The following is a 21,466-nucleotide window of genomic DNA, read 5'->3' as shown; positions in this document are numbered from 1 at the left end:
ACTGACCATAGCACCATGTACCCCAGACACTGGATGTGAAGTTAAAAGACCTAGTGTTTGCTCTGCTCAGTCCAAATCTAGCTTTGTACTAATTCTTCTTTGTTATTCTCTCACTCCTCCCATATGGAATGAAAATATCCACTCGGTGACATGCATACAATTACATTTTAGTTTCATTAGGATTTACAACTAAGAATTTTCCTTAAGTACCACAGAAGACATTGGACCCTGTCTTAATTAGTGTTATGACTGCTGTGATGAAACACCAGTACCAAAATTGAGTTGGGTCGGAAAGGGTTTATTCTGCTCACAGTTCCACATCATAGTCTGTCTTTGGAGGGACCCAGAGTCAGGAGCTGACAAAGAGGCCAAAAGGAGTGCTGCTCTCATGCCTTGCTCAGCCTGATTTCCTATAGACCCAGGACCACCAGTCCAGGGGTGTCACCACCACAGTGGGATGCACCCTCCCCATCAACCACTAATTAAGAAAATGCCGTACAGGCTTGCCTGCTTCCAGGCTGATCTTCTGGAGGAATTTTCTCAATTGAGGTCCACTTCTCTCAGATGACTGTAGTTTGTGTCACACTGACATAAAACTGGGCAGCATAAACTCTAATTTTGAACCATTAGAAAAAAATTAGAAAGAAATTAGAGAAACAACACACTTCACAATAGCCACAAATAATATAAAATATCTTGAAGAAATTCTAACCAAGCAAGTGAAGGACCTGCATGATTAAAAACTTCAAGTCTTGAAGTAGGAAATTGAAAAACATAGCAGGAGATGGAATGATCTCCCATGCTAATGGATTGGTAGGGTTAACATAGTAAAAATGGTCACCCTAACAAAAGCAACCCCATCAAATTTCCAGCACAATTCTTTACAGACTTTGAAAGGGTAATACTAAACTTCATATTGAAAAACCATCAAACAAACAAATACCAACAACAAAAAGGATAGTCAAAACAATCCTGAACAGTAAAAGAACTTCCAGAGGTATCACCATTCCTGATTTCAAGCTGTACTATAGAACTGTAGTAGTAAAAAAACCCTCATGGTTTTGGCATTAAAAGAGGCATGTTGATCAATGGAACTGAATTGAAGACCCATACATAAATCCACAGAGCTACGGACATCTGATTTTTGACAAAAGAGCAAGAAATACACAATGGAAAAAAGAAAGCATCTTCAACAAATGGTGCTAGTCTAACTGTATATCTGTATGTAGAAGAATAAAAATATATCTGTATTTATCACCCTGCACAAAACTCAAGTCCAAGTGGATCAAAGATCTCAACATAAAACCAGATACACTGAATCTGATAGAAGAGAAAGTAGAGAATAGCCTTGAATGCATTGGTACAGGAGATAACTTTCTGAACAGAACACCAACAGCACAAGCACTAAGATTAACAATTAATAAATGAAGCATCATTAAACTGAAAACCTTCTGTAAGACAAAGGACTCTGTTAATAGGACAAAAAGGCAGCCTACAGAGTGGGAAATGATTTTTACCATCTTCACATCAGATAGAGGGCTAATATCCAAAATATATAAAGAACTTAAGAAACTAGATATCAAGAAAACAAATAATCCAGTTTAAAAATGGGTACAAGTTTAAACAGATAATTCTTAATAGAGGAAACCTAATAGGCAAGAAACACTTAAGAAATGTTCATAATCCTTAGTTATTAGGGAAATGCAAATAAAAACTACTTTGAGATTCTATCTTATACCTGTCAGAATGGTTACGATCAATTAACACAAGTGACAGCTCATGTTGGTGAGGATGGAGAGCAAGGGGAACAATCTTCCATTTCCTTGTGGAAGTGCAATATCATACAAACACTATGGAAAGCAATATGGTGGTTCCTCAAAAACTGGGAATTGATCTACCCCAAGACCCAGCCATACCACTCTTGGGCATATACCCAAAGGATGCTCAGTCATACCACAAGGATACTTGCTCACTGTTCTATGCGTATAGAGGCTTTATTCATAATAGCTAGAATCTGGAAACATCCTAAATGTCCCTCAAGTGAAGAATGGATAAAGATGTGGTACATTCACACAATGGAGTATTGAACAGTTGTTTAAAATGACATCATGAAATTTGCACATAAATGGACAGAACTAGAAAAAAAATCATCCCAAGTGAAGCAACCCAGACCCAGAAAGATAAACCTGGTATTTACTCACTCAAAAGTTGATATTAGCTGTTAAGTCAATGATAATCATGCTATAATCCACAGACCCAGAGAGGCTAAGTAATAAGAAGGGCTCTAAGAGGAACACATGGATTTGCGTGGAAAGGGAAAATAGAGTAGATTTTGTGGGTGGACTGGGGTGGGTGTAGATGAGAACAGGAGGGAATCGGAGGGGGGATGGAAGGAGAGAGTACTGAGAGAAACAAGTGGAGTAGTAGGTCATTTGGTGGGGATGATGTGGAAACACAGTCCAGTAGAAACTCGGGATTCTATGAAGGTGATCCTAGTGAGGACGCCTAGTCATGGAGCACCTGGAGCCTGAATGGGCCATCCTCTGCAGCTAGGAAAGACTTCCAGAGGGAGGACTGGGACACCAACCCAGGCACAAAACCTTCGACCTATTACATGCGGTGATATTGTGTTTCTCAATATATTGTGCACCCTAATAAACTTATCTGGGGTCAGAGAACAGAACAGCCACTAGATAGACATAGACGCCAGAAAATGGTGGCACACACACCTTTAATCCTAGCATTCCTAAGGCAGAGATCTGTCTGGATCTCTGTGAGTTCAAAGCCACACTGGAAACAGCCAGGCATGGTGACACAGGCCTTTAATCCCAGGAAGTGATGGCAGGAAGCAGAAAGGTATATAAGGCATGACGATGAGGAACTAGAGCTGGTTAAGCTTTTAGGCTTTTAGCAGCAGTTCAGCTGAGATCCATTTGAATGAATACACAGAGGCTTCCAGTCTGAGGAAAGAGGATCAGCTGAGGAATTGGTGAGGTAAAGTTAAATGCGACTTGTGTTCTGTCTTTCTGGTTTTCCAGCATTCACCCCAATACTCAGTTTGTTTTTATTAATAAGACCTTTTAAGATTCATGTTACAATAATCTGTGTCACGTGCAAGATAAGCTGAGGTAATGGTAGTGCAGAACTTGTGGGGGTGGCCAACCAATGAGTCCTCCACCTTGAGGACCATGCCATATAGATGAAGCCCACATGTGATGATGCCTGGATGGCCAGGAATCAGAGGTTGGATAGCCCAGAGTCCTAGGAAAGAATCAAACATGACTAGCCAAAACTAACCAACCAACCAACCAACCAAAAAAACAAAAACAAAAACAAAAACCCGTCAATGAAATGATATTCTGCTATATTTATAGATAGGTGCCTATCGCAATTGTCATCCAAGGTACTACCACCTGCAGCTGATGGACACAAATGCAGAGACCCACAGCCAAACATTAGATGGAGAGAAAGCCCAAGTTGGAGATCTCTACTGGGTTTCTACCCTTGGAGCTCTGGAACCCAGTGGAAGAGGGGGAGGAAGAAACATAGGAGCCAGAGGGATTGAAGACATCTTTGCCTTAACGTGTCACATACTTCCCACCACAGTCGTCTGATGCCTTTGAAATGTTGAAACAATGTCAGTTGTCCTATCAGATATGTTGTCATGGGGAGGAAAGTAATTATGTATATGGCCCCTGTTGGGTGATCAAATTCCATAAATGCTTATTTAACATGGAAAATTTTTGGTATCATTTTGCACCATGAACAATCTTCTCTTTGTGTAACAGGGGTGAAAGTAATTGTCTAGGGGATTGTTGAATTCACTCCTTTCCAGGAAGAACTGAAATGCCATGAAAAGAAGAGCTCACAGTAAGGAGAAAGGGAAGGTAACAACTTTACCGCTCCCGGATAGGAGAGGCCCAAGACTAGAAGTCCCTTAAATAGGCTGCACTGGCTTGGGTGTTTTATTAGGGTTCTTGGATCCTTCCCTTTCCCCCCATTGGCCTTTTGGGAACAAGAAGCCAGCATTTCAGGTGGCCTGCTTTCACTTTCTTGTGTTCCTCTATGACCCCTTCATTTAAGCATCTTGGAATGTTCAAAGTAGAAAATACTAAGTCATACTTCCAAATGAATACCTTTTGGATTTCCCACCACTCTGACTTGAAGCCAATCTTTCATTCCTATGTATTTTCATTCTTAGTTATCATTACTTCACATGGTTAAAAAATCCACATGATTAGAGATTTCAATTTATCAGCACTATATTGTAGATAATCAATAAAAATATTTTTCTTATTGAACACGTTTTCCAGTTTTTCTACATCAATGTGATCTATGATATATCACATTCTTTGAATTCCATGGGTGCATGAGTTTAACTAAGGTGACTTGAGTAGTTTTTCAGGTAAAAAATCCAGTAGTCATTCCATTATCCACTTCATTAGGGAATTCAAGATTAGATTTCAGATGTGCTGATTTTTATCCCTGTGGTCATCCTTCTCTATTATTCTATTTGTTAGTATAAATAATTTAAAGTCATAAACAGCAGCAATGAATTCTTCATGTAGTTCCTGTGTTTATAATAACCTATCTTTGTTAATCTACTTTCTAAAATAATTTTTTAAATCTAGATCCCCTAACAAGGCTACACAATGAAAATTGGCTTTGTTGACAGGGGTGTGACAGAGGCAATGAATACATTCTTGCCTCAGTTGCTCAGTTTCTTTATCTTGGTGAATGAAGGATAGACAAATCATTTGGCAAAGAGCACATCCTTCTAAATTATCCAGATTAGCCCAAGTGTTTATGCCTATCCATTTATTTTTGCTCATTGAGAAGAAATGTAACTTAAGTAGGATTAACATTTTATGGCATTTATTTAGTTCTTGAGTTGACTGACAAGCCTATTAATGTATTCCATGAGCCTTATTACTGTAATTGGAAAATGGCCCACATGCCAATCAACTTATAATAAGTAATTATGTTCATAAATACTGTAAAATTATTAGCTTTTAATTTGATCTCATGACATACCTTCAAAACAGTTGCATGGATTTTCTATTTCTAAAGGAACAAAATATACTGACAAGAATTTAGCAAGCACATTCTTAACTGCTCAGAAGTTCATGATCATCAGATGACCTTCAGAAACTATCTGAGAAGGCATGCAATTTCTTTAAAAGTGCTTAGCAGTGTAAAACAGTCTCTGCAATAAAAAGTTGAAAAGAAACACCCGGGGAATTAAGCAGATGCTACAAAAGGGTATGTAATCCCACTCTCCAGTTTACATGGGGCAATGTGACATGGGGAGAGAGAGAGAATGAAATCAGGATGCATTTCATATTGAGAAATAGAGCATAGAAACCTACAGGTTGTAAAGGACAAGCCAATGTCACATCTTGACTGGCTCATACATCGTCATACAAATACATCCTCTTAGTAAGAAAGGCTTGCCCCCCCCCCTTTTTTTGAAAATTCAGATAAAAAGGAAAAGAAGGGGAGAGATTTTGAATAGACCAGAAAGGAGATGTATCTGAGCTCTGCAATTTCATGCCCACTTCAAAGCCAAATAAAACTTTGTCCTCCGGATTCCTGGGATAATCTATGTAAAAAGGTGGACGCTGTACTGGAGACGCATGTCACTGAAATTCCTGGGCTCAGACAGGCGTCCCACAAAAATCAGGTAGAATCTTGTGAAAACTTTACTTTGAAGAGCACTTATCACCATATGGAAAACAACAATCTACAATCTAGTGATTTGGTTTTCATTGTAGACTGTCTCCTTAGAGCAAATTGTGTAATTAAGAAGTTTAATGACCATGACCGAAATATTTAATAATAATTAAAGTTGTTTTTGCATTGAGGTTCTTATTTTATATGAAGGAATAGCCATCAGTTAGGAAGGTTAGATATCAACACTGTTATAGAGTTAACCCAAAAACTAAATTCAAATCAGGCCTTGACTTACTGAAGGAGAAACTTGAAGATAACAACACCGAGTCTCCCATTTAGCTCCATCAGGCACCAAGTGCCCATGGGTATTGTAGAATAGAATATTTGTTTAACTAAGTAAAGATGTGTTACATTTGTTTGTGTTGCAGAATAATTGTTTAACTATGTAAAGGTGTGTTGCTTTGTTTATGCTCCATTTGTTTAATTATATAAAGATGTGTGTTGCTATTTTACCTTGCCTGCTTAAGGCACCTGACTGGTCTAATAAAAAGCTGAATAGCCAATAGCTAGGAAGAAGGGGAATAGGCAGGGATGGTAGACATAGAGAAAAGGGAAGCCAGCCAGCTAGCTGGGCCCAGTTAGATACAGAGGAGGCAGGAAAGCAGGATGGACACAGTACACAGGTAAGGTAAACAAGTTTTGGGCAGCACATAGACTGATACAAATGGGTTAATTTAAGTTAAAAAAGAGATAACTAGAAACAAGCCTAAGCTAAGGCTGAGCATTCATAATTAATAACAAGTCTCTGTGTCATGATTTAGGAGCTGGTTGGCAGCCCAAAGAGAAATCCTGCTGCATGTGAGTATGCTATACCATCATTCATTTGTTACTACTTTTACTCATGGTTATCACAGCATTATTTTGAGATCCAGATAGCAAAGTATTTTCATGCAGCCAAAACATATAAAACTTAAGGACCAGTACATTATGTAAAGTGCAAAACTATGCATTTTCACACTTCTCAGATTATGGTCATATGTTTTCTTGAAGTATACTTGCATTGGCGAACCTGGGTTCTCACAGTTAAGTGTGAAAGGGCAACAATACATGTTTAAAGATGACTAGTTGACTAGCACTGTTTTGTTTGAAGTTCAATCAAACAAAAGGCACTGGGAAATACCTTTCCAATTATTCTGTATCTATATCTAACGAGTTATTCTAGAAGGCTACATTTTGCCTTGTCACTCAAATGCAACTGGGGAGGCAATATGTAGGAAGGTTGTGGGAGGTGGCTTTTAGAGTTACCACCCACAATTCACAAGGCTGTCACTTTTCAACTTATCTGCTCTGGGTTTTTAAGTATTTATTTTAATGTATCAATTATGGGTTCTCCAAGATTTATCTCAGAGATGACTCAAGGGAAGATATGTAATATATCATATACAAAAATCGTAATGTGGCATTAATGGCCATCGCTCGTTCTTGTAAGTGGGGATTCCTGGATCTAAATAGTCATTATCCTTTAATGGAATCTAGAAGATAATTCAGAGGATAATGACAACATGTTGAATACTGGTAGTTTTCTCTGACTCATCTCAATATTAGTGTTAAATATTTTACACAAAGTTTCACAAGGATCCTTCTGGAAACATATAAGGTACAAATTTTTGGTATCTTACTGATAGAGATTTCAAGCTCAGCCCTCTCCAGTAATTCATCAGGAAACACTCACCTTGCACAGTGAGGTGAACCTGCATTGTCCTCGGTGTGTGTTGGGTCTGCACAGAACAGGTATATGGGCCATCATCTGTCACATCAACATTCTGTATCTGGAGGCTGTAGTCTCTTTTATTCAGTGTGGAAATGGAAACTCGAGGATCCACTGACCACTTGTCACCTCCAGCAAAAATGATACTTGACCTGTTGAGCCAGGCACCCTTTGAAGCTCCATCCTCCAAGTAACACCTAAACAGGGAGGGGGGTAGCGAAGGAGGGAGGAAAGGAAGATGGGTAGGGAGGAAGCAGGGGGAGAGGGAGGGAAGGAGGGAGAGAGAGAGAGAGAACTGTTAATCAAAATGAGAATGAGTAAAATCATCTTTGTTCTGTGTGTCCTTTCTACACAGTGAATACCAGTAGAACATCAGATGTAACATCATATATTCCGGAGATGTGAAGCTACTGATGCTCACCAATCCTTGATGCACTGTGTACTGATGCTCAGTACAATTCTCAGTGCTTATGGAATTAATCGTGCATGTATATGCCTGTGTTTCAGTTCAGATCCTAACTCATCCCATTCTCTCTGTTTATATAATGATTACTAAATATAAATAAAGTCCACACACTTCTACATGAAATAACGCTTCTTTGACACTATAGGAGAAGAGGTCCGAGTGACACAGCTTTGAGCTGGTCTGGCTCTGTACAAAATGTACCAGCTATGGAAAGCATAAGATCACCACAGAGCTGATAATCCTAAGAAAATCTTCCAAGTAGCAAGCTTGTAAAAATCTACTATGACCTTCAATTTACAAGCTATAAGCTTTTACCAAATGGCTGCTGTCATCAATGTATGGCTGACACTAGAATTCAGTGACAAAACTGTGTTGTCTTTTCAATAAAGTGTCGACTAAATTTATTTTCCCCCATGAGGCATTCACTTATCAACAAACTGTTATAAGACCCCTATTTATGGCTGGGAATGTGCTTGGTTCTTGTTCTTTAGAAGTTGTCATCTGGTAATAAAGACAGGCAAGGAATTTTTTGTGACTGTACAGAGGAGAGGATGTATAGATGAAATCAGAGGAGGGGCATGAGAAACCTAGGGTTCTCAGGCCCAAAGAAGGTGTCAAGGATGGATATACCAAGACTTTTTGGAAGATGGGCTATAAGGTGAAAGCCAGCTTCACAGAAATGTAAATAAGCAAAGGTGTGGAGTAGGAGAGAAGAATAGGACTGTGGAGACAATCTGGAGATGGCCAATGAGAACAAGCTTGATGGTAGTGCATCATATGTTGAAATCTGTCCTATGTTCAATAGAAGGCAGCAGGATGAGACAGGAACAGAAAACTGAGGTCATACGCCAGTGATTTTGCTGAGGCCTGAAAATGTTTCATTTTGAAAAAGTTCTGTTACAAATTAAAGACTAGTTTTCTTAAATGAGTACAAAGCACTGCTACGGAAGGAGAACACATACATCTGAACAGTCTGACAGCATTTCCACAGAACACCTTGGGGGATTGAACACAAGAGTCTGAGATTGCTACAAAATTGCAAGCTGAAGGCAACTGGCAGCCACAACCAAGTTTATGAAAGTAATCAGGGGGTGAACAAGGAACAAGGTTCCAGAAGAATCTAATTTGTAGTCAGCTTCCCCATCTACAGAATCCAAAGTGGTTGGGGTTGTAAAGGTCATTTTTAATTGAAAAGCTTTTCCTTATGTATTTAATGAAGAAAATAAAACCTCTTTAATGCTATAATTAAACAATTGCAGTATGTTATTAATTCTTAATAATATACAGAAAGAAGATAGAGGGAACATATTTCTCATTAAACGAGATCATATCCATGCTGGTGTCAGGTTGAACTCTCTACATTTATTAAGTGGATCCATCAAGTGCTCCTTGTGCGACCTCTGCATTCCTTGCATTTATATAGTAGGGTGCTTATCACAGCCCTGGAGGCTATGGCTTGCAACACCCATTATCCCTAGAAAATAAATCGAGATGTCAAGGTTCAAAGAGTTCCCCAAGATAAGGCATTGGTGGGAGGATTGCATTTGCAATCAAATCTTTTTTTTTTTTTTAAATACACATCCGATGCCCTTTCCACAGCAATGCAGATCAAAGACTTAAAAATTTCAGAAATGGAAAGATGATTAGAATGTTGCAGATGTTACTGCGAGTAATTTCTTATTTACTGAACGTGACAGATTGCTTAACCTGTCTATTCTAAAGGAAGCAGAAAATTAATTAGGGATGGGTATTTTGCATGGAAGTCTGATTTGGTGACTCTTGCTGGGCAGTTCCCTTTCTCTAGAGACAGGCAAAGCTTTGCTTGCATCTGGGGTCAAGGGGACTCCCCACATTAGCTGGCACATCCAGTCATAAACTTCATTGCTTATTCTGGTGCCACAGAGGACACCACAGAAAGACAGACTGACCTTTGCCAAGGAGAACAGGGAAATAATGTTGTATGTCCACGATCGGAAGAGCAATCATCTGTAACTATCATTGGCTCCAACCTAACGCTCCTCAGGGCACATGCTTAGGAAATTGTTCAAACGAGAATCAGACACAAATACAGATTTTGATCAGTTCCATGCATTTCTACCCTTTTCTTCTCAATCACACTTAACAGAGCCTCAGCAACTAAAATTATGGTATGTGGAATTTTACAGTTTGGGGATAATCAGGCTTAGGCACAGCATGAGGCTTTCTAGAGCCACAGTATGTGGGTATAGAATGCTTGTAGCTTTAAGGTTAAGGCAATGGCTGCATGAAATCCATTAAGGAGGCCAAGTCCACACACACACACACACACACACACACACACACACACACACACACGTATGCATTTTGTTATTTTTAGCATTATTATATGGAATCTTTGAGAATATCGACATTTCATAGTCAAGCTTGTTTGCATTCTTCCTCCACCAAAGCATTTTCCTTTACAACATAAGGAGCTATCTGATGTGTTAAGAAATTCACTAAGGAGTGGAAGTACTTTAGGTGTGGTGGGATGAGAGTGACAGCCACATGAGGGACAGTTATAAATACTTACTTTTCTGATCTTTAGGTAACCAAATCTTTTGATGTTGCTGCTACTTTGTTTTATATCTGGAGCCCACAATAAAAATCTCCTTTAAACCTGATCTATATAGGATTCATTAGTGTGAATGGCATAGCACATCCTGAGTTGCCTAGAAAAGGAAGTGGGAAATATCATTCGTACTGTATATCCCTGCCCCCAACACCTGCAGCCAGGTCCTTTCTTCCTACAAGACACGGGGAACCTTGAACACTCACATCAGGTCAAGTTGAGGCCTCCTATTTCACTCTAAAGAAAAACATGATTCCCCGTGGGTCTCCAACACATGCTGTGTAGTGAGGTCCTCCATGTATTTCTGACCTTGCTGGCTGTGTTGGTTGTTTCTCTGTGGCTGTTCCCTGCCCGCCAGGACTGCCTGTCTTGGGAAGTTTGCAAAGTTTGTTTATTTCCCAGGGAGTCTCTTCCCCTATCATTCTCTGTTACTAGTTCACTTTTTTTTTTTTTACTAGTGTGATCACTAAATTATTTAAACTAATGATTGACTATATAACTCATCACTGTTCCAAGCATCCTCCTTGGACATACTATTTACCTGACTGAATGAACAGAGAAAGGTTTGAAGTGATGGGCAGAGGTGGGCAGATAGTATATAAAAGTCTAAGCCAGTGGTTTTCAACCTTCCTATTGCTGTGGCCCTTTAATATAATTCCTCATATTATGATGACCCCCAACTATAGAATTATTTTGTTACTACTTCATAACTGTGATTTTGCTTATGTAATGAATTGTAATGTAAACATCTGATATATAGGATATCTGATATGCAAACCCCAAAGGAGTCATGACCCACAGGTTGAGAACTACTGCTCTAAGTGATCACATACTTGAGAATCTGAATTAAGACACAACTGCACTGTTTGACTTGAGGAGTTTTTCCAAACCATGAGATGCTATGCAGAATGTTCCAGATACTTTACACTATCAGATGTGTGAGTTGGATGTTTCTATTATCTTTGCTTCACAGATGCAGAGAAAGAGACAGATGGATTGTGACTTAAACAAATGAACCATGGGCCACAGTAGCATACCCTGGGGCATTGTGGACAGTTCTCGTTCATTCTTCAGGGATATTCTTGCAAAGGACAGATTGATAAAGTGAGAAGGCTAGGGTGTTAGTGGGATGAGGTAAAGCCTGTTCATTCTCTGACCAAAACCCATCATTTTACCTCTCTGTTTGTAGTCTCAGGATCTCTTTGAAGGATAGACAAATAATCCAAATAAAATGCCACATATATATATATATATATATCACAGCAAGTCTTTTCTAGAAAAATGTTTTTCTGTTCAAAAGAAAACCTGCTAGACTACTGGCTTTGTCAGGAGATGAAGAAAGAGGGCCCAAAACACACTCCTCAGCACAAGCTGTGTTAGTGCCACACCAAACACCACACAGAGGCTTACATTCCCAGTCAGTCATCTGCATATTTCATATTCACAGTGACAAACATCTGGATATTGGAAAATGTACAAAAACTAGCTTGAAATATTTCCCTTTGCCTCACAGTTGTTAATTGTACAAACCTAGGCTGAGGAAGGCAATTCTTCCTTCCTCTGAACTCAGGAAGTTTCCTTGTAGCTGTTAAGATAGGAATCTCCAGGTTGGCTGGGTATGAAACCCTGGCGGATCCCACTGGTGTAACAATTCTAACAGATTCTTCTGGAGATACCAACCCTGTGGGGATCAAATCCTGAAGGCTGACTCAGGGAGCTCACAGGAAATTAGCTTAATATGTTGTTTATTACTTTCCAAAATTCTGCTAAGGAAAAATGCTGTTGCTGCTGAAGAACAACTTTGCCAATTTAGGTCTTTAATCCTGTCTCACAGTGTCACGACGAGGCTTCCCATCTCATGGTCCCATGTAGGAAAGCCGACCAGCTCTGGGAAGACAGGTCAGTTTCCCCATAATGTGTTAATTAATGAGGGCATCTACTAAAGACACTAATTAATGAAAGAAAGAGGGAACAATTCTCTCCAATTCAAATCTAAGCTATGTGAAAATGACTTTCTAATGAACGGGTATACAGTTAACTACATCATTCTCTTTGTGGCACCACAGAATGCCTGCCACATAAACATCTCCCTATGTCTTTATCACAAAATCCATGTGTCAGAGAATTTTCAAAGGCATACCAAAAATTTCAGAACCCTATACAATCTCCATGTAACCTTTCTCACATGCAATCATATTTTAATTAAAACTAAAATAAATTAATGAAAAAAGAATGTCTTGATATTATGACAACTGGGCCAAACTGGAATAAGGGAAATAAAAGGGAAATGAAATACAATAAATTCTAACCTCATTCTTATTTAGGCATCCTTTTCCTAATGTCTTTCAAAATCACATATATGTATGTTCATGTAAGGTTATACACATCTGTCTGCCTATCTTTCTATCTATCTATGCAGAATTTACCTTTAAATTATCTAGAATGCAATTCTTAGACAATAAAATCACAGGATTGGTTGCGGATTTTGAGATTTCTACAACTGCTCTCTGATATCACCAAGTGACAGATACTTTTCTAAGTATATTATGTATCTTTTTTCATTAAGACCTGACAAGTCCTTGAGGTATTTAGGTCTGGCCAAACACTACCATTACGCCCATTCACAATGAGTAACATAGTCACAGAGCCAGCAAGTGACTTCTGGGTGGCGTGTGGTCACAGATCAAGCAAGTAACTTCTAGATGGCATGCACATTAAAATTTGTGATGCATAAAAGCACCATTAACACAACACATGCATATTAAGTCTCCAGTCCCATACTTAGTGTTGTTGATGGGATCTGTACACTTATTGTTCATGGGAATTATACCACATTTGTGATGTGCTTGCTTTTCCTATAGTATCAGGAAAGAAAAAATATATACTAACACCAATAACATTGATTTCTTGTTCCATGAAAGAAGAAAATTTATCTCCTATATATTTTATTCAAGATCTTCTTTGTGATAATCTTTTAAGTATAGGCTGAGCAAAGGATTGAAAGCTACCATCTATAAGAGAAAGCAAATTTCCAAATGTCTGAACTGCTTCCCATTAGACATTAGAAGTGAATATGAAAAAAATAAAATTTTGTAAGTTTTTCTGGATTTTATGTCATTTAGAACTCTATATCTCAATCTTCCCTAAAAAATTATTTTTAAAATAATGAGAAAATAGATTTGTAATCTTCTATATCATTGAAATATACAATTTAATCTGCTTATAGGTATTTTGCAGGTAAGCCTGTGTTACAGTATTTTAGAATTTTAAGTATTTAGAGGATCACTGAAGTTTTACTATGTATTAAACCAGATTTCCAAATATTCAATCTATGTTCACCTAGAATTAACCTACATGCTTTTGCAATAACACATATTGATGTATTTTACCTTAATTTTTCTGAATCTAAAAGTGATAATGCTGATGATGATAATGCCGATAATTGCAAATAATTAACACAGCATTGACTTCCCTTAAGTAAAACGGCATAAGTGGTGAGAGAGATGCCTCATGTACTCAGAATAAAGAAATCAGGCAACGCCCAATGAGCAAATGCATGCCCTTTCATTTTCCACCTGTGACAGAGAAAGCATCTTGTCCTGATAAAAAGGATGTATTTCATCAGGTGGATAGCCACTGTGAGTGAAGACACACAAAGAAAGCCTTGCATATTATCTCATTTGACACTTGTGAACACCCTGAGAAGGGAGTCTTAGCACCCCAGTTTTCAGATCTGTGTGCACAAGCACAGGAAGTGATCTTCTAGGAGGAGAGGCCTCACATATGGGAGAAGCCCATTCAAAGCTCCTCCTTGTGATGGCTTTAAACAAATCTCATGTCAGAAATACCTGTCATTGCCACATTTTAAATTTTGAATTCAGTGAAGCCAGCTTGCTTTCTCCCCACATGGACTCAAATGTGAGATACTCAAATCTGGAAGAGTGTCCAGTCTTTTCACTAACTGGCAGGTGCTTCAAACCTCTGTGGGGATTTTCGTCTGCACTGCTGTCTTCCTGACAGACGCCTGCAGAAGAAATTGGACTTCCACCTCACCGGCTACAATGGGGATGAATGCGGCATTCAAAATGCCTACAGGAGGGTTTAAGGTACCAGGGGCCGGCAGGGAGATGGAAACCCAGAGAAGGACTGAGATTTAGTTGTGGTTGCAGGGCAGCCTTGCTGCCGCTCCAGCCCCCTGTGTGGACCTCACTCCCGAAGCAAGGAGCAAAAGTAGAAGAATCACTTGCAGCAGATTCTCTCACTCCCATCAGACACCTTTGTATCGAAACCATTAGATGGGCTGTAATTGCATAAAAACAATGCTAATAAAACAAGCAGCTTGCTGTGCATGTACAGTCAGACTCTAAAAACCAGCAAGAGAACTCTTCAGTATCTGTGAATATTGATGTTTGAATAACAAAATGAATTCCTTTATCCTCTCCTATAATTTTTCAAGTAAAAAGTATTCTGAGTACAGATTTCACTTTATAAATAAGAATGGCTCACAGCACAAGTGATTAAAGTCAGCTTTGTAACTGATAACTAATGGGTCATCAATCCATATTTATCTGTCCTTTCAAGAAAATTAAATAAGCCATAATTCAACATGAGCTATGCTTTAACATATAAACCATGGGAAAAAGTGAATGTGATTTTCTTTATTATCTCAGACATCTCTCTAGAAACAATTTTAAATTAATAATATTCCCTCCCAAATTAAAAAAAAAGTTGAAAACAAATCCAAGTTTAAAATTTATTAGAGATTAGTTTTTGACAAAGGCAAACTATAGTGTCTTTTGCTAACATTGAAGCTCAAGCATCTTTCCTATATTTTAACCTAGAGAAGCAAATTTTCCCTAGTTTTCTCACCTGTGTAATGGAGTTATGAAGTATCTCTACCAGACAATATTGTCATGAGGACTAAGTATGTCAGGATGGAGCCAGGTGTGTGTATGAATACAATAAACTATTGTTATACTTCCTTACTGTTCCTAACTTTAGGCTTCAGATTAAGACAAACAGGACACTATAAACTGAAAGAAAAGTGATATAAATATGATCAGAACAAAGGAGGTCATTCTCAGAGCAAGACTCGATACCAGGGCATTTGCTCATTTCCACTGGGCACAGGGTCTGTCTGGTTTATATTTAAACACACTCTTAAAAGCACTTCTTGTTCTTAAAATCCCGAGAAGAGCACTTTTGGTGCTTTTCCACCTTCTAAGCTAACTGCATGGACAGAGGCACCATTTTAGCCTCCTGGAGTACAAAACTTGCAGTAAAGAAAACAGTACCTAGCCGGGCGTTGGTGGCACACGCCTTTAATCCCAGCACTCGGGAAGCAGAGCCAGGCGGATCTCTGTGAGTTTGAGGCTAGCCTGGGCTACCAAGTGAGCTCCAGGAAAGGCGCAAAGCTACACAGAGAAACCCTGTCTCGAAAAACCAAAAAAAAAAAAAAAGAAAAAGAAAACAGCACCTGGTTTATAACCAATTGTTTTGGGCAAATAATAATGTCTGTAAAGCCTTTATTCACAAAATAGAGATAACATACCATTTAATAAATGTCTTCTCATTTGAAGTGAGGTTCTCAGAGTCATGAAGTCAGAAAATGAGTTATGAGCATAAGTACAATGTCAGGCTTTGTGATCTAACTCTTCTTAAACCTCAGGCTATAGTTAGGAACTTCCATCTGGAGAGGGGACGGACAGACAAATCCCAAATACCTGGAGGTGAGCCTAAGAGTTGACTGCTCTCTCTCTTGGTTCTTTGAGACATGGCACACGTTTGCAAGCTGTACACAACCATGAACGTGACATTTGGAATGCTTACCCCATGCTTTGGTTTTTTCAAACCTCTAACTTCATGTTATTGTAAATATGTCCATTTAAAAAATTCTTTTTTTTTTTTTTTCAGCTGTGGAGCCTCCATGGCACTGGACTAGGCCCTCTGATAAGCAAGACAGTTGTGTAGCTTGATCTGCTCAAGGGGCCCCCTGGCAGTAAGATCAGGATTCATCCCTGGAGCATGAGCTGGCTTTTTGGAGTCCACTACTTGCTGTGGGACACCTCACACAGCCTTGAGGCAGGGGGAGGGGCTTGGACCTGCCTCTACTGAATGTACCAGGCTCTGCTGACTCCCCATGGGAGGCCTTACCTTCTTGTAGGAGGGAATGGGAGTGGGTTGGGGGAGGGGAGACTGGAGGGGAAGAAGGAGGGAAGAGGAGGATCTGTAATTGGTATGTAAAATAAGTAAAAAAATTTTAATTAAAAAAATTCTTTTTCTCACTTTAAGTGAATCCAAAGAAATCTGGATAACAGTGATTTGATGTTTATTTAACAGTTATTTTAAAAAGTATATAGATAATTCTAACTTCCAAAGGAAATGCTAGATAGTTTATGTTTTGCCTCAGACTGAAATGACTTCCATTTTTAGCACATAATTCATTACTAATTTAATTTCTTTGGTATTTAACATCTTTTATTGATATCCTATCTTCTCTTCTCTAAAATTAAATACATAAGCCAGCATGAAAATAACTCTGTGATCATAAAAAATAAGACAATATTGCAAGTAAAATTAATGTTTTATTATTAATACTATGTGACTAATCAATATATTATGGTAAATATTTATTAAATATATTTGTGCTTTAAGAAGTTAATAATGTTTGTATTAATGAGAACATTTATCTAGATATATGAAAAAAAAACCCTAAATTTTGCTTATGCAAAAAAGGGCTCAGAATCAAATCTTCCTGGATTTTACATTTGTTATTTGGAAACTATGAGGAAACCTGCATTTAATAAATCTCTGTCATGATACTTCTCACACCTTCTACCTCCTAAAAGCAATGAAGTAACAACTCTGTGGTTGGTGCCCATTGCATCATGGGAGCTACTCTACCAGCTGAAGATTCCATTGAATCTCCAAATGGATTCTTGCTAAAATTATCCATAGTAAGAATCCATTTGGAGATTCAATGGAATCTTCAGCTGGTAGAGTAGCTCCCATGATGCAATTATCCATAGTAAGCCGGGAGGTGGTGGCGCACGCCTTTAATCCCAGCACTCGGGAGGCAGAGCCAGGTGGATCTCTGTGAGTTCGAGGCCAGCCTGGTCTACCAAGTGAGTTCCAGGAAAGGCGCAAAGCTACACAAAGAAACCCTGTCTCGAAAAACCAAAAAAAAAAAAACAAAAAACAAAAACAAAACAAAAAAAAAAAACAAAAAAAACCAAACAAACAAACAAAAATTATCCATAGTAAAATGCCTCACAGTCTAGGGTATTTACTATCTTCTTGTTCTTATTCTTTTTTGTTTGTTTGTTTTGTTTTTTGAGACTGGTTTCTCTGTGTAGCTTTGGAGCCTGTCCCGGAACTCTCTCTGTAGACCAGGCTGGCTTGGAACTCACACAGATCTGCCTGCCTCTGCCTCTGCAGTGCTATGATTAAAGGAGTACGCCACCGATATTGGCTCTCGCACCCCCAGTATCTCAAGTAGTCTCTGCTACATGTCAACCTGTTTTTCTGGCACCAGATTCTGAGACTTGACTCTTCCTGCTCCAGAGGTTTTATGAAAAGTGACTCTGAATAACATGTGGGAGCATGAGTTGCCACTCACAGGTGGATTTCCAGGCGGGCTGTGCAATTTAGGGCCAAACCTATCCTTTGCCTCTTCCCCTGCAGTCGTTGGCAAGGTGCCCACGCCTAAGAGCATTTGGCATTCAGGGCACACTAGTTTCTTTTTCTACGTTTTTCTGTCTGTATATTTGCCTCTAGACTTCCTCCTTTTAGGGTTTAGTTTCTGCCTACACAGGTAGTTAAAGAGCCATGCGTGGGAATCGCCATGATGTCTACTCACAGACCAAAGCTGTGCCCAGCGACACTGCGAATGGAAAACACGGTAACCCTCTATTCATACCATTTTGAGTTAAGCTTGTGTTGAAAGTTGCATTTTTCAAAATTAAAACACAACAAATGAGGGTCATGCAGTCTGAGCTGTAACTGCCCATGCTCCAGCTACTAAAACTCATCTATTTGGATTTATATTTGATTCAGACAATGTGATATTTTTATTGTTTTCCCTTAAAACATATTGTTGTGACCTCAAAAAAATGCACCTTGATAGAATAGTCTTATAGTTGTGTCCCTCAAGAATCCCACCTCAGGGGTCAAGATTCAGTTATTCGTGAGAAAAAGTAAGTTTGTCACTCAATGTCTTCATGTTCACCCTCTTTCCTTGCTAAACAGACTGATAATCACTTTCAGCATAATTTATAGTTAGTATAACACACATTGGAGGAATGTAATTAACTGTAAAATTGCAAATAAATGATAAGTCAGGGAAGAACAATGGAAACGGTAGGCTTTTTAAAAATAAAAACCACAAAACATCATTACTTAAATTGAAATTCTTTTTCCTTTGAAACATTCTTATCCACAAATGCTGTTTTATTGTTGAGCTGGTTTCCCATGTAAAGGGTCCCATACTATATTCTCAACAATTCTCTACCTCGGTCATTAATCTCTCCTGGGAAGCTGTCAGAATCCTTTATGAAAATCGAAATGTATTATATCCACTTTTCTTATCTTTCACAGTGTGTTATTTTGAGCAGCCTGGCAAGTTGGTTAAGCACAAACTGCAGTGTGAAATCATGTTAAGAATACAGCCACATTCCGATTCTGTTACTACACCCATGATGGTTTCTACGATCGATACCAAACATGCAGGTCTATTGTTTCTTGCTTTTCCTTGTCTCCTGGGCTCCTTCATTCATGATTTTGTTCTAATTCAAAGGACTCCATGGATGCCAAACTGTTTAGACACATTCATCTTTTTTTCTGTCTCTAATTGGCCTCTCTAATTATGAGCTCTTGGAAGAAACAATTGTATTTTCTTCTCCTTTTTCCCCATTAAATCATTAGTTAATAATCTCTATATGTTCAGGATTTCTGATCAGCTGTGTCCAATTCTTTCAAGGCCTACCTTCTTTTTGTGTATCACGTTCAAAGGAGGGGAGGGATAGGTTATAAAATATAGACTTTATGGACAGCTAATATATTTTAAAGAGTCATTTTATTGAGTTATAAGTAAATGGATGGATGAAATTTTCATTTTAAATCCACACTAGTCCAATAATTAAAGGAAATGGATTTTGGCAGACTATACTTTTGATTTTGCCAAATGCCAAATTGTCTTACACATAATGGGAAACATTTGCTTGCCATCTTTAGCAATGGCCGAAAGTCATCATTATCTAGCAGATGCTGTGTGGCTGTGGCAAGATGGGTTGGTCATTACAGTGAGGATCTGTGTGCAGAGATTGTCAAACTCCATTTTTATATTTAAACAGAGAAAACGGGGTAAATCAGATGCGCTTTTCTAATCTCACAAAGAAAAAAACATATTTCAAAATGATTGAAATTGCTCTCTGAATCCATTCCCACTTCAATTCCCTCACGTGCTTTCCCTTTGAGTTCTATGAGAAGAAACCAGAAAATTAAAAGAAATAGGAACACACTTTATTTCCAATATACTGGCAATCTTAAAAGAGCCTAACCAAAATATCCCATATGACCACCATGATAAAAGAAATATCCTAAGGTGTTCCATGGTTGATGAGCACCAGGAAGATAGCTCATTTGTCATGGCAACAGAATGAGAAAAACTCACTAAAGGATGAACCATGTGAGGTGGCTTATTGTAGGTAGGAATCACTTCTAGAAATACAGATGCGTGTGTAAGAGTGAGGGACCAACAGGAGCATAGAGGAATGGAGTAGGAAGGGTAGTTGTGTGATTGCATTATGACTGCACAGGACTGTGAGGGAGGGGAAAGGAACCAGTGTCCAAAACACTTCTGGGGGTGAAAGCTGGATGAGTGCACATGTCACAGGCTTAAAATATTTTCAGTAGGCAATGACGATGTTTTCATAATAGATAAGAGACAGTCTTGAAAAGCATTTATGAAGACAGTTTATAAAAAGTATATCCTAGAAATGGGACAGTAAACTAGATGAAATTTAAATTTTATAAAATCATTAAATGTAATATTATTTTCTGTTTTCTATACTTAAAGAAAAGAAGTCTCCAGAGCTATAAGGAACTTCTCCAGTATAGGAGAACCACAAAATATTCATGTTGTAGATGTTTTCTTCACCCACCTGACCAGCCATCCATTCATCTACCCACCTACCCCATACATATATTCATGGCTACACCTATCCATTCAGTCACCAATCCACCTACTCACACATACATCCATCTATCCAGTCATCCATCAATCATTATTCATTCATCCTCCATCTACTGAACCACTCATGCATCATGCATGCATTCATTCATCTACTCACCTATCTACCTACCTATGAATGCATCCATTCATCATTCATTCAGGCATCCATCCATCTATTGTATTATTATTTTTACCAACAAGTTACTTAAATTCCTATTTGATGAAGTTGAAATTATCCCAGAAAAACCAGGAAGTCACAGAATAAGGAAACATATAGGCATAAATGTATCATAAGAACACCTCATTGAAACAGTATAATTTACACAGGTCCACATATAGTCTACTATGAAATTAGGGTTTTAAAAACAATTGACTTAGAAGAAATGTGATCATTTCTGTCAGTACTCATGACAGCCTGGATCACTTTGTCAAAAAAATACAATTAAAAGAAGCTAAAATTAGAAAGGCATAGTCAATATTCCAATGGTTAGTCCTGAAAGCATGTGGAGGAGGTCTTTCCAATGAGCCATGTGTAAAAATGCAGAAGACACCAGTGCTCCTTTAGTCAGCATACGCCAGTGGGGTGGGTACCAGGCACAGACAATGGCTTTCTTCTAAAGCATCACCTGTGAGATACGGGCGGCATCACCAAAGGAAACTGCCATCTAGCAATTATGGATTCAGCCTTCAGTAAAGAGGAATACATGGGATTGCCACGCATAGACATTAGCACAGTGC

At 38.6% G+C, this 21,466-nt stretch overlaps 1 protein-coding gene across 1 annotated transcript in view; it reads right to left on the bottom strand.

Moving 5' to 3' along the window:
* The window catches only part of Negr1 (neuronal growth regulator 1), a 736,170-nt gene that overhangs the window by 430,622 nt on the left and 284,082 nt on the right, over positions 1-21,466 (bottom strand). Inside the window, exon 2 of the mRNA XM_006974907.4 lies at positions 7,406-7,638. Within this exon, the coding sequence (XP_006974969.1) occupies positions 7,406-7,638 (233 nt within the window). The remainder of the gene's footprint in view (positions 1-7,405; positions 7,639-21,466) is intronic.

Source organism: Peromyscus maniculatus, chromosome 6, assembly GCF_049852395.1.
Source record: "Peromyscus maniculatus bairdii isolate BWxNUB_F1_BW_parent chromosome 6, HU_Pman_BW_mat_3.1, whole genome shotgun sequence".
Taxonomy (NCBI): domain Eukaryota; kingdom Metazoa; phylum Chordata; class Mammalia; order Rodentia; family Cricetidae; genus Peromyscus; species Peromyscus maniculatus.
The sequence above is the reverse complement of the archived record's forward strand: the minus strand, read 5'-3'. Positions and strand labels throughout refer to the sequence as shown.